The sequence below is a fragment of the Sarcophilus harrisii genome, chromosome 1 (assembly GCF_902635505.1).
Source record: "Sarcophilus harrisii chromosome 1, mSarHar1.11, whole genome shotgun sequence".
Lineage (NCBI taxonomy): Eukaryota > Metazoa > Chordata > Mammalia > Dasyuromorphia > Dasyuridae > Sarcophilus > Sarcophilus harrisii.
The window spans coordinates 508,044,838-508,060,121 of NC_045426.1; the positions used below are offsets into that span (position 1 = coordinate 508,044,838).

The 15,284-nt window shown below is 33.3% G+C and overlaps 1 protein-coding gene across 4 annotated transcripts in view; it reads right to left on the minus strand.

Moving 5' to 3' along the window:
• The window catches only part of SPIRE1 (spire type actin nucleation factor 1), a 148,949-nt gene that overhangs the window by 65,543 nt on the left and 68,122 nt on the right, over positions 1–15,284 (minus strand). For all 4 annotated transcript variants that reach the window (XM_031946663.1, XM_031946662.1, XM_031946660.1 and 1 more), the window contains exon 4: positions 8,800–8,925. In XM_031946663.1, coding sequence (XP_031802523.1) covers positions 8,800–8,925 — 126 coding nt within the window. The remainder of the gene's footprint in view (positions 1–8,799; positions 8,926–15,284) is intronic.

Sequence of the window (15,284 nt, forward strand, 5' to 3'; positions counted from 1 at the left end):
TCTGTCATAGAGCGTCTCTTAATAGAAAACGTAAATCAAATCTACCATAAGTGTAAGTCAACAGATAAGTAAAGATGCTGAAAAACTTGAGTCAACCAATCACAAAGGATGAGATCACAGAAATCTGAAGTATAAGCAGAATCACAGGATTATAGATCTAGAACCAGAAAGGCTCTTATAGCCTTCCTGCAACCAAATCAATTTTATAAATGTAAAAATAAAGGCCCAGGGAGATTGTGATTTTTCCATAGTTACAAAGGCAATAAATATCATAGTCAGAATATGAATCAATGTCCTCTAACTCCAAAATATTTGAGTGGTTACTTCAACACTGGACAGCTAAGTGTACTAAATTCAAGAGAGTAGGAACAATATAAAAACATAATTATGCTTTTTATTATTAATAATCATAACATTATATTTGATTTGTTTATTGATAACTAATTTGCATCTTTTAATTGTAAGTTCACAATAATTGGGTTCAGTTTTGCTCCTGAATGGATGTTTACATTATAAAATTACCATTTTTTTAATGTTGATCTAAAGTAAAATTCCCTTCAAGAATTTACTAAATACATGGTATTTTTAATCCTAGTATCCAGAGAGAATAAAGAAATTCTGTTACTTCTGCAACTGACAGCCTGATTAAATATGGCCACAAGACATTCAGAGCTAACAATGGAAATATCTTACCAATATTAGGAAAGAGTGTTATAATACTTTTTAACAATACTACTTTCAACTCAAAGACCACTCAGTGCAAGAAAACCTTAAAATAACAATATTTATAAACCCAGATTAGACAAAATAGTCTATGAAATCTTTAAGAAAATATTAAAATTTGAAAAAGAAAAAACAGAAGCACTTCAGGACACTAAAAATCTTCATATAACAAAAATGCCAGAAATTATACTTAACAATGAAGCATATGAAAAAATATTTATACTTGGACAAAGTTTGTATACATAGACTGGAATTCCAAAAAGTCTTTGCGATCAAGAAAGACCAAATTATACCATGAATCTTTGGGAGAGAATTTAGGATAATATATGAGCTCCGGGGAAATCACCGGATCTCTTCCTTTGTCGCCCAGTTTCCACAAAATCTGCCGAGTTCAAGCCTCAGATTTTGTTTGCAAAGTCCACTTTAATTTTTTTTTTAAGCTTTTCTCTTCTTTAATTGTAGGATAGAAGTCTGTTCGAGATGCCTGAGTTTTGACCTGAGCATAAGATGAAGGTAATCATCTTATGTGTATTATACAGACTAATTATACCAAAATAAAGTAATTTTTTAAAAGCTGGTATTGGTTATACCCATTAGAAATGAACATATTCTGCCTAAGTATTTGACCAAAAAATATAAAAACATTTTAGAACCTGCTGCATATGCAGTGACTCATTGCCATAGTAAGAACCATATGAAATGTGAAGCTATTATGAATCAATCAATTTACCCATTTATTATGTACTTACTATTTTTTAGGCATTGTGCTAAGCCTAGAGATACAAAAATAGGCAAAAGACAATCCTCCAAAAGAAGCTGACAATCTAATGGGGAGGCAATGAATAGGAAAAAGAATCTACATGCAAGATAAATAAGACATAATTAAGAGAGTAATGACAGTATTATTAAGAGAATTAGAAGATTCCTGTAGACTCTTCTGTAGATGGAATTTTATTAAAGGAAACCAGGAAAGCTAGAGCATTCCAGGCACATGAAATAGTCAGAAAAAATGCCCAAAGCAAAGAGAAGAATCCTGTTCCTGTGACATTTTGGAGAGGGAAGCAGAGTATAAGAAGATTGGAATGATAGGACAGGGATAGGTTGTTAAAGGCTTTGAATATCAATTGTAATATTGGGGGTGATAGGGAATTACTGAAATTTATTGAGTAGCAAGTTAAAGTGATATGGTTAGATCTACATGTTAGGACTAGTGTGGGGAGAGACCCACGGGCAAGCTATTTATTGCAATAGATAATAAGGACTTGTAACAGAGTGGTAGCAATATGAGAAGAGAAAGGTATTCACTGTAGAAACTTTTCAAAGATGAAATTAACAGATCATGGAAATAGACTAAACATGGGGGGAGAGGGGAAGAGAGAAAATGAATCAAAGATGGCATTTAGCCTGAGGGACTAGGATTAATAGAGTTAATAGAGAAAACTAGGAGTGGTAGAATGTGTTTAGGTGGAAAGATCTTGAGCTTTGGACATGCTGAGATTAATATGTTGCTGGACATCCAAATGAAAATATCTAAAGGGCATTGTTGGACATATGAATTTGGAAGTAAAGAGAGAATTGGAGCAGGATAGGTTTTAAAATCATCAACATGGACATATAAGAATCTATAAGAGCTGATGAGATCACCAAGTGAAATAGTAAGAGAAAAAAAAGCTCCAGGCTTTTTATTTTGTCTGTAAACTTTCTCTTTTTGGCAAAGAGAATGGCCATTGTGAATTTGTCATATGTTTATTTCAAAGCAACCTCATCACTTGGTAAAAAGTATTTTATTTTTTATTTTGTGTCTCCAACTCCTAGCATAACAAGTGATTAATGTTTGATTGAATCATAATAAATATAATTTAATTTTAACAAGCTTTATTCAGAAAGTACACTAAATTAACTTGTTCAATTTAATAAGTACACATTTTAAAAATAATATGGAAAGGGGTCTTTGTCTCCCAATACAGATTTGCCACTGGTTTGAAAATCCAAGAGAACTGCCTGAGGCAAAACTGCCTGAAGCATTGGAAGGTTGGAGTGTTCCCAGAAATAAAGTTGTCTATACAGGTCTATAATAAAGATCTCTATACAGGTAAGTCTCTATGAATTTAGGAGGTGGGGAGGGGGGAGAAGAAGAGATAGAAAGGGGGGGGAGAGAGGGGGGTGGGGAGAAAGAGAGAGACAGAGACAGAGACAGAGACAGACAGACTCTGGAAGTTTTAGAGGAGTGATTACTCTTTTGTTACAATCATCCTCACATGTGGATCTAAAGCAAGAGAAAATGCCTAAACCCTATAATCAATCTGCCAACAATCTAAAGTAGCATGGTACTAACATGCTATACCCCAAGAATACAAAAAGACAAAATTAAGCTAGTGTTCAGTCTCCAAGGAACCTGAAGACAAGTACTAGAAGTACTTCAAATCTAAGCAAGTCAATTAGACCTCAGTCTTCCTCATCTATAAAATGAGGATAGTAATAGCACCTATATTATAAGGATGCTGTGAGGACCACTTGAGAAATACTTGTAAAGACGAGATCAACCAAATCATTTCTAATGGAGCAGTAATGAACTGAACTAGCTATACCCAGAAAAAGAACTCTGGGAGATGACTAAAAACCATTACATTGAATTCCCAGTCCCTATATTTATGCACACCTGCATCTTTGATTTCCTTCACAAGCTAATTGTACAATAATTCAGAGTCTGATTCTTTTTGTACAGCAAAATAATGTTTTGGTCATGTATACTTATTGTGTATCTAAGTTATATTTTAATATATTTAACATCTACTGGTCATCCTGCCATTTAGGGGAGGGGGGGGGGTAAGAGGCGAAAAATTGGAACAAGAGGTTTGGCAATTGTTAATGCTGTAAAGTTACCCATGTATATATCCTGTAAATTAAAGGCTATTAAATTAAAAAAAAAAAAAAAAAAAAAAAAAAGAGAGAGAGAAATACTTGTAAAGAACACTTAGTACATAAATTCCCTTTCTATCCCTTGGGAATGAGAGCGTTTAAGCCATGGTTCTTTTTATATCTCTGTTAATAACTAAACACTGTTCTTTGTTTGCATTCCCCCTGTTCCCAAATAAATGGTATACAGATCCACAGTCATTAAATCACCTAGATGTAGCCAGAAAAATAAATAAAACAGAAGTTCAAAAAGGAACAAAATAAATCCTGGGATTGGCTTCTGTCCCACTCAGAGAAATAATGGAATAAAGAAAGGGAAATCATACTTAACAGTTTTCTACTTTTTCTGTCCCATTTGTGTCTCTGAAAGCAGAGGCAGCTGCAATTCCCAGGATTATGGCAGCAATTCCACAGGCTACTGTACATTTGGCTTTTAGTCTCCAGTGACCCACTCATTTCAGCTCTATCCTTAACCTTTTTGATTACTTGTGTCTCCTCATGCACAGTTTGAAGGATCCTTCGCAAGGCAGTAATAAAATAGTTTGGGACTACATCTTCCAGAATCCAAATCACCAGATCACCCCTACCAGCAGATTTATAGAAATAATCTCACCTCCCTCTTGCTCTAGGCCAGGAAGTTGGGCAAAAAATATGAAGTATTTCATTAGGCTGAATATTAGAAATTCAATAATGTCATGCTATTATCCTTGTCTGTCATTGCCTTGCCCTTCCCACATATGACTCCACTGCCGATTTCAATCTCTTATGTCCTCACTGCTGCAGGCCACTTCTTTTGTCCCTCCCCGAGTTGCTCTATCACATTCACAGAGACTGTTCCAGACCTTTTCTTCTTAGTTCATCTAGACTACATTTCCATCTTCACTCTCAGCAGATCTTGCCTCTCTCTGCTTACTTTCACACTAAAAATTACCTCAGCATCACCCTCCAAACTTCTTTTTTGCTCCATACTTAGAAAATGAAATAGTCCTTCATTTTGCCAACATCAAGCTTTTTATTTCTGCCTTTGGATGTCATGTTCTATGGGAATTCTCTGAGATTTTTTTCTTCCCAAAGACTCGAAAAACACTTGAGCTTGAATCTCACATCTCCAACGAGCTTCTTTGATATCCCATTGATATCTAAATTCATCATGTCCACAGAACTCATCTTTTTCTGTAAACTTAGCCCTTCTTCCAAAATGCCTATTTTTATTAGGTACACTCCTATTTTCCAATGACATTTAGTCACAATCTCAACGTCATCCTTGTCTCCTCATTCTTACTACATACAGTGAATCAAGGTGTTTTAGTATTTTATTACTTGAATATTTCTTTTTTTCTAATATCTTACTTTCTCCTCAAACTAAAATGTCCCTATTTCAAACCTTTCTTACCACTAGTCTTGTAAATTCCAATAGCCTCCTAATTACTCTCCCATCCAATTTTTCTCCTCTCATCCATCCAAGATAACAAATTAATAATTCTTAAGTTTAAGCCTTAGCATGCCACTCCCCTTATCAAAAAACTTTATGGTTTCCTTCATTGATCTGACCTCTTGAAAAACCATATCCCTTCAAGCTTAAGTGCCTTCTTCATGAGACTTTCCCAGAGTCTTCCATCACTTCCTATTCCATCATTGTATTGTTTATTTTCTACATTCAGTATTTTGTCATAACAGCTAACATTTATATGATACCTACTATATGCCAGGTCCTCTGCTAAACATTTTTTAACAAACCTTTTGTGATGAGAAAAAACCATGAAGTAGATGCTATAGTTTAGATCATTTTACAGTTGAGAAGACTGAAACAAGCAGATTATTTTTTTAATGAGCTTCCCAGAAGTTAGAACTAAAAAAATACAGATTTCTTCCTCTGACCTTGCCTTAAAAGAAGCCAAAGTTCTAATGCTACTATTTGGGACAAGGCAGAGCTACTGAAATATATGGCCTCATGCAACCTTTCCTTCTTTTCCCCACCATGAATTCAGAGAAAGTTCTAAGAAGTGGGATAGAGGTCATAGATTAAGTAGTAGGAATTGTCTAGGAGGGGAAAAAAAAAAACAAAAACAATGGCTGGACTTGGCCAGAAATGCCCATATTCCAAAGGTGGGGGTCAAAGGAAGGAATAAATCCTTTTCTCCCTTTGGGTTTCCTCCTACCCAAAGCCTACAGCCAAATAAGCAATAAAGGCTATACTAGAAATATTCTGAAAATACTAGGAATAGCTGGGTCTTATTGCTTAAGAATATTAAAGTCAACACTGCTAGTTTTGTTTTCTCTGTAGAAAAAGATTACAAGGGAACTTTTCATATTTTTCATATTTTCATATTTTGCCCAGAAGTAACTCTGCTAATTCATACTTCTAACAGTCTTTCTTGGTTCATACTAAACATGTGAGAGCTCCATGGTTGATTTCTGGCCATTTATGACTTGGGTAAAAGACTCATATTCTGAGATAATCTCCTTATTGGCTACTGAGTTGGAAGAGCTGATCAAACAATAAACATTTATTTGATGCCTACTGTGTGACAAGCACTATACTAAGAGATAAGAATACAAAAGAGGCAAAAGACAGTTCCATGACTGAACTTTTTAAAAAAGAAGGCTTCTTGTTAAAGCCTTTGGCTGTGATTCTCCCAGGTGGCACACTCCAGGTCCTGCTATAGGAGATATTAACATAACTATACTATCAGGCTCTACATGCAGCACAGACTCAACTAGCTGCACTTAAACCAACGCCTCCTGGCCACTTTTGCTTCTTTTGTATTTATCTTAAGCAAGTACCCCCAAAGAAATTGTGAATTACAAAATCCTGAGAAACTACAGATGATCAGTGTTAAATAGTGACAGAGGAGGATTGACAATTGGCCACTACTCCAGCACTTTTCTAGAATGGCCATTAACAAGAAGACAAATAGCATAAATCTATCACTTGTTCTTCAATTATACTTTACTAAATAAAATATGTATATGTGTATGTGTTTAAGAAATCCATTCACTTTACACTAAGTTAGGAGACAGATTAAAATTTTAATGAGAGAGGAAACATGCTATTTATGGATTATCACAAAATTTACATCCTAGACAGAAACCCAGACTGTGCCTCTACTATGAAAAGCTGGTAATGGAGGGATCTAGGCAGATTCCATATGTACTTTTACACAGAGACTCAGAAATAGTCCAATTCTTACTTGGGTCTTGATAATTGTTTGATCTATTAATTCATGATAAATGCTCATTCAGATATAGTATCCTAATCGCTGTTCCTGAAAGCCAATGTTAAGAAATCTTTCTGCAGATAGCAATATCTCACTTCACAATTATCCATGTGTAATATAAATTTGTCTATCTGTAAATCTGCTGAGATATTAATCAAAAGTTATCCATTTTTTAAAAATCGTGTTGTTATGTGGGATCAGAATTGAAAGAACTGAGTTTTAATACTGAGCTTCTGTCATTTAATAATGACTTATTAAATAATTTCTCTGTTTCTTCAGCTGTATAATGAAAAAGTTCCTTTTAGCCCTGTAATAGTTTGTTTAAAAAAAAAAGGGGGAAGGGGGGAGAGCGCCAATGGCAAAAAGAATCACAAACAGTAATATGATGCAGATTCCAGTGGTATATGATTTTTTCCCTCCCCCCCAAAATATTTTAATTTTCCAAACACATGTAAAGATAGTTTTCAACATTCATTTTGTCTCCCAAATTCACTCTCTCTCCCCCTTACCAATAAATGTACAATCCTTTTAAATATTGCCATATTTTTCATACTATGCAAGAAAAGAAATCAGAACAGGAGGGGAAAAAAAAAAGTGGAAATGCTTCAATCCATAAACAGTCTCCATAGTTTTCTCTCTCTCTGGATACAGATGGCATTTTCTCTGCTAAATCTTTTGGTTTACTCTTAGCTAACCTTATTGCTGAAAAGAGCTATATCTATTATAATTGGTCATCACCTAATCCTGTTACTATGTCAATGTTCTCTTGATTTTGTTTACTTCATTTAGCATTAGCTCATGCATTTCAGGCTTTTCTCTTTTTTTTCCTATTCATCATTTCTTATATAAAAATAATATTCAATTATATTCATATAACAACTTATTCAGCCAATTTATGGGCTGAATTTATGGGCATCCCCTCAATTTCCAATTCCATACCTAGTAGTTTATAAGAAATTTTACTGGATGAAACACTGAACTGATTAATTGCTGCTTGAATCTAGCTTTCTAAATCCTTTTTTAGTAGCTCCAGTGCAGAGAGGATCTAAATGTCAATATGTTTCTTTATTTTAGGTTGTATACTTTAGCCAGACAAGAAATAAAAGATGATGATTTACTTTCTCAAACAAATAGAATCATTTGTTTAGACTTTTATAAATAAATATTTTTAATATTAAATGTTAAGTTTAAGATTAAATTACAAGTAAATAAGTTACATATATTAAATTAAAAAGAAGAAAATTATTCATAGGTAAAACAAATGGCTAAAATGAGATTTGGGTTATATGGTTGGGTTATATTTGGGTTTTAATCTTGTTTACCCATCAAAGTTTTTTTTTTTTAAAACCAAACAATACTTTTTATGTGAAGGACTTTTTTAAGGGAAGCAAGAGACAAAATGAGAAACAAACAAACAAAAAAAACAACATAGAAAATCTATTAAGTAAATAAGTTCCAATTTAGTTGTACATTTATATTCATAAAAAAGCTTTTTAAAAAAATTTTCCAATTTAAACATGATGTTTCTATTACAATATTTCAAAATAGAAGAAATAACTGAAGAAAAAATGTTTTTTAACTGAAGAAATAACTGAAGAAAAAAAGGTTTTTTAAAAAACAATAACTGTGTAGCCTGCCTTGGGCTTTCAGCAAGTCATTTATCAACACCCCCCAGCCTCATTTCATCATTTATAAAACTAGGATATTTATATTATTTACTTTAGATAGTTATTAACCTTAAAGTACTATTTAAATGAGAGTTGTTATTGATTTCAAGTGGATGAGACCTTAGTAATTATCTAGTCAAATCTGTTCCTTAAGTATGAATCCTCTCTACAAAGGATTTACTGAGCATTTCTGAATGGATTCAATGAATTTTTAAGAATTCTCATAGTGATTAGCTTATCTTCAAAACCCCAGTAAAATATCAAACAGTACTTACCTCCTTTGCACTCTTAATTTTGCTAAGAAATGTGTGCAACTCCATTGTTTCAGCAAATAATGCTCTACATACTGCCTGGTAGTGGTTTGGTGCCTCTGATTGAGTTGGAAGATGGGCAGCACACAACTATGGAAAAAACAAGATAATATCAATATTTTTATGTAGTTGTCTATGCAATTAATCACATTTATTACAATCAGTCAATTAAGAAGCATTTATTTATTAATCACCTATGAAGTTCCAGCCTGCTGGCTGAAGCTGGCTGGTGGGATGGAAGGAAGAAAAGGAGGCAGGGAGGGAAAGACAGAGGGAGGGAGGGAGGAGGAAAGAAGAAAGGGAGGCAGGGAAGAAAAGAGGGAGGGAGAAGGGAAGGAAAAAGGGAGGGAGGGGGGGAAGGAGGTAGAAATGGGAGGGAGGGAAGAAAGGAGAGGAGTATGGAAGAGGGAAGGAGGGAGAGAGGGAGGAAGAAGGAAGGAAGGAAAACAACCCTTGGGTCTCAAATAGATTATCCTCTATTAGAGGAAATAACACATATATATGAAAATCTATACAAAAATAAAAGGTAGTTATTACATTATTTAGGAAGGAAGACACCAGCATTTGTGGTAGGATGTGGAAAGACTTCATGGAGAATGAAGAAAGTAATGGGATTCTATGAAATAGGTATGAGATAAGTACTTTCTGGGGAAGAGGAACAGCTAGTACCAAAACCATTTGTACATAAGAAAATAAAATGTCATGTTTGAGGTAAAAATAGAAGATCAGTTTGACTGGACTATAGATTTTGGAACTCAGGCTACAAAAACAGGTTAGGGTTTTGGCTACAAAATAAAGACAACTAAAACCATAGAGGAAACATTCTATCATTGACTGAATCAGTCATTCCCCTGGGCATTTAAAACTATTTCTAGCTATGTGAAAAGATATTCTAAAGTCACTATTCATTATAAAAATGCAAATTAAAACAACTGAGCTACCACCTCACATCTCTCAGATTAGCTAATAATGATAAATGTTGGAGGGGATGTGGGAAAACACTAATACATCGTTGGTGGAGTTGTGAAATGATCCAGCCATCCTGGAGAACAATTTGGAACTATGCCCAAAGGGCTATCAAAGTATACATACTCTTTGATCCAGTCATGTCACTACTGAATTTTTCTGCCAAAGAGATCATAAAGAAGGAAAAGGTATATAAATATAATGGAATAGTATTGTTCAATAAGAAATTATGTGCAGCCTGGAAAGACTTACATAAACAGATGCTAAGTGAAAAAAGGAGAACTAAGAGAACACTATACACAGTAACAAGAAGATTATGTGATAAATCACTGATGAACTTGGCACTTTTCAACAATGTGGTGATTCAAGATGATTCCAATAGATTTGTGATGGAAAATGGAGACTGAATGATAGTATTTTTTTAACCCTTTTGGTCTGATAAATATGTAAGTATGTTTAAAAGAATTACACATATTTAACTTATATTAGACTGCTTGCTGTCTTGAGGAAGGAGGTAAGGGAAGGAGGGGAAAAAATCTGAAACACAAGCAAAACCAAGAAAACATTGTACACAGCATCAGCAAGATTGTGCAATGATCAACAATGACAGACTTGGATTTTCTCAGCTGTTCAGTGATCCAAGGCAATACCAATAAACTTTGGATGGAAAATGTCATCCACATTCCAGAGAGAACTATGAAGAGTGAATGTAAACCAACGAATACTATGTTCACTTTTTTTTTTCCTTTTCCCAGTTTTTTTTTCTCTCATGGTTTTTTCCTTTTGTTCTTATTTTTCTCTCTTAACATGATTCATAAGGAAATATGTAAAAATTTAATGTACATGCAAAAAATGTTTTTACATGTAACGGAAAAATTTTTTTTAAAAAAAGAAAAGGGGGAGGGGAAACTATGTATTTGGAAAAATAAAATACTATTGAAAATTTTAAGAAAATCGGTCTACCAGCTAATTGTTCATGGCAAGGCAGAGCAATAAAGGCTAAGAGAGTTAGTGTTAAAAGTAAACATTACCAGGGTTATCCCTGGAACCTGAAATAGCAGTCAACAAATATTTATTAAGTACCTACAGTGCACTAGGCATTATGCTAAGCTTTGTAGCTCTACCCTCTGAAGATCCAATAGAAAAGTATAAGCCTGATATTGAGTATACCTTGAGGAAGGGGAACAAGAAGGGAAAAGGAAAAAGGATGCTACCTTTGCTTAAGAAAAATAACTTTGCAAAGTATGTGAAGGATGGACTACAGTAGGAAAAGATTTGAGTCTGGAAGGCTAATTAAGAGTCAATATTCCATGAAGAAGTGATGAAGGCCTGAACAAAGATGGCAACTGTATGAATAGTAAAAATAGAGGGGAAAAAAGGCAAGATTTAGCAACCAACTAGCTATATGAGGTGAAAAAGAGTGATCAAGGATAATACTAAAGAACCTAGGAGACTAGAATGTTCTTTCAACAAAAATAGGGAAGTTTTGAAGACGGAGCTATGGTAAATATGATTTTAATTTTGGATATGCTAGACATGTCCAATAGACAGATAATAATAGGTTTGGGCTAAGGAAAGAAACAGAAGCTGTGTGTCTGTGTGTGTGTGTGTGTGTGTGTAATAAATACAATATAAAATGCTTTAGATTCATTTGTTCAAAAAGATTTCCACTATCAATTTGAGATCTTGAAGTTCCCCATCACTAGGCAAGTCAGTCAAATTTATTAATTCTTGAATTCAAGAGGTTCACATAATCATGAAGTACCCAAAACAGACTATGAAACTGGAGATAATTTCTAAAGTAGGTTACTAAGTATGTAAGATGTAGTGGGAAAGAGTGTGAAATATTGTCACAAATGATGGGATCTTGAAGGAAGCCAAAAGACAGAGAGAAAGGCATTCCAATCAAAAGAAAGTCACTACATCAGCTTGAAGAATTACCTTTATAAAACAATCATTAAAAAGGAAGAGTTTCCCATTAAACACAGATTTATTATTATAGTGACATGTATTGATTCATTGAGTTGGCTAGCTGTCTTTTTGTAGGATATTTGAAATTTCTGGTTGGTGGAGATAGAATATTTCAAGGGAAAACCAAAGGCAACAAGAAGATAAAAGGAAAACACTGACATTAATTGTAAAAAAAATAAAAGAAAAAGCCACCTACACAATTTTGTCAAAGAGGGTGTTTTTGCTTTTTTGTTTTTTAGTATTGTGGGTTTTCAATTAACTTGTATTAAATTTAATTTACCTTTGGCCAGAAGGTATTCAAATACAATTTTTCTGTAAGTTCAGGCCCAGAAGTCTTTTATATGAAAGATTTTTTAATGAATAATTGATACAAAAACATTACAAATTATGATCATGTGAAGTCAATTCTGGTTATTAAAAGCCAGGGATTATTTTCTTTCTTTAAAAATTATCTAAATACATAACCTTCAAATTTTTAAGTTACTCATAAATATTAAAAAACTGAGAATAGCCAAGTCATTCATAGTTTGTTATTGTACAATATTACTGTTACTATGTGAAATATTTTCCTAGATCTGCTTACTTTTTCATGTAAGAGTTTCCAGGTTCTTGCTTATCATTTCTTTTAGCACACATAGGACATAGATCTAATAGTGGCTAGTGCTGGGTCAAAGATATTTGAGCATAGCTTCAAACTGCTCTCCCAAATGGTACAACTCCAGTAACTCTACCAACACCAAGCACTTGAGAGATGTAAGGTGGTAACAAAGAGTTGAACTTCTATTTCTCTACTCAATAATGATTTGGACAATTTTGACTTCTTCTGAAAGCTGCCTCTTCATATCTTTTGATAAATGATACATTGAAAAATAGCCAAAGTGATTTGTATTCGTGTAAAGTTGGCTCAGTTCTCCATAAATTAAGAATTGAGAAATGAGGCCTTCTATCAGAGAAACGTAACTGTAAATTATCCCTCCCTCCCTGCAGTTTTTTGCCTCCCTTTTAATCCTGGCAGCATTGGTTTTGTTTGTACAAAAGCTTTTTAATTTGATGTAATCCAAATTATTCATTTTACAATTTGTAATGTTCTCCATTACTTGTTTAGTCTATTACTTGTTTGTTGTCTATTTACTTGTTTACTTGTCTATTTATATATTTATCTTTATTCATTTATATATATATGTCTATTTATACATTACTTGTTTGTTGTCTAATACTTGTTTGGTCACAAATTCTGTTTTTTTTTCCATAAATTTGAACCAAAAAACATTCCATGTTCTAATTCACTAAAAGGTCTTAGTAATTTACAAACTAACAGAACATTAATAAGCTCAAAAAAAAAAAAAAAGATGTAGGTTTTTACTAAATTTTAATAAAGGCTAGTCAGGAAATAATGGTTTCTTTGTAGTTTGAAATATATTCTACAACTTTTACATTTTCAATAAGCACTTTAGTAATGATACTGTTTTTGTTAAGAGATCTATCTATTTAGCTGAAGAAACATTATGGCATAGTCAACAAACAGGCAGATTTAGGATCCAGGCAGATTTAGGTACAAATTCTACCTCTGACATTTACTAGCTATGTAACTCTAAACAACTCACTTAATATCTCAGTACTCTACAAAACTTTATAAAAGATTATACAATGCAAAGATTATACAAAAGATTATAATGCAACATTGTAATTATAAACCTGATCCCTGGTTCCAAAGCTAATAATAATACTGTGCTAGGTGATTTGCAATTATTTCATTTGATCTTCACAACCAACATAGATGTTGGTGCTATTATTTCCATTTTACAACTGAGGAAACCGAGGCAAACAAAGGTTAAGGAACTTGAACACAGTCATACAGCTAATTGATCTTTCTTGTTAACACAGATCTATCACTAAGAGTTTCCATTGCAACAAAACACTCATGAGATGTCTTGCTCATCTATTCTCTTTTGAAAGGCTTTTGTAAGGCTCATTTTCTAAAAGAGGCAGTAACTGTGAGAAAATTCCAATTTCTACATATTAGTGGGGGGAAAAAGTCACTACCCAGGCACATTTGAAATCTAATACAAGACATTTTGCCATTCCAAGAAATAGCCTTTTATCTTCATCCAATCTATCTTACTAGTTTCAAATCTAAATATGCAGTGTTAAATGAACAAGTAAATGAGTAGTGGAGAGGAACCTATTTCATCTTTTTAAAAATTAGATTATATGCTGCAAGTATTTTGGCAATTTTCAGGTGCTTAAATCCCCACATCTACTCCAGTCACCTACCTTCGAACAATTTCCTGTGCTTAAATTTGCAACAAACAATATTAATTTAACATTTATGAGGAGTGGAAGTCTATTAGACTTAATTAGGCAAATGGAATTTGGGCTCTTGAATTTTTTTAAATCTTCTGGGAAGGCAGAATATTATTACACTGGGCCTCTGACAATTGCTGGTAATATAGATTCCCCTCAACACTCCATTGGTAATTCTAAAAATCAAAACAGTTGACTCTTTGACAGTTTGCTCTCTGGCTCATTGAGTTTTAGTCTTCCAAAAATTACATCTGAAAATAAGCTATGAGCATCTTTGCTCAAGGTTTGGGGAAAAGGAGGAGAGGAAAGGGACTGATTTGCTTTGATTTTTTTTATTTGATTTTTTATTTGTTTGTTTTGTTTTTGTTTACTTTTAATTTTTAATATAATGGGTTTCCTTTGTAATTTTAGGTATTTTGCTTTATGCACTTAAAAACAGGATTCTGAAAAGACTGAAAGACCACGACATAAAAAAGTTAAGATCTCCTATATTGTAATATTTTACTTTCAAATTGCTGCCTCTTATATAATACATTATTACATAGTTGCAACTAATGTGCAATCATATTAATTATTAAATCATTAACAAATTAAAGCAGAGAAACTAAAATAACCAATTACATAAAACTTATTCTATTAGAGGTTTTGGGGGGAGGAAAATTTTATTTTGATAAACTACATTAATTTTCTTAGTCTATAGTCACATTAAAATCTTGAATAGCTAAATATCATTGAGAAACAGGAAGATTTAGAGGCGAACCTTCCCTCTCACCATTATAAGAAATCCTTGTTCGACTTGGATTCTGTAAAGGAGGCAAATATCTCTGTTAAGCTTATGTTGGATATGTTTTGGATAATTTGTATATATGCTTAGGACACACTTTGTTGTTCTATACAATCAATATTTATACTCAATGGGAGGTGGGGAGGGAGGGGAAAGAATAGGAAGTAAACATTTAAAGAGAAACTTACTTTGTGCCAGCCATTATATTTAACACTTTACAAATATTATTACAATTGATTCTCACTGCAATCCTGTTTAGTATATGCTCCATTTTAAGGTTGGGCTTCAAACATTTTACAGATAGAGGTTAAGTATCTGAGGCCTGAAATTCTTCAGGGCTTCCCGATTGCAGGCTCAGTACTCTCTCCAAAAAACCTCTTGTATACATCTTGTATACTTTCTTTCTTTCATTTAACTGTGATGA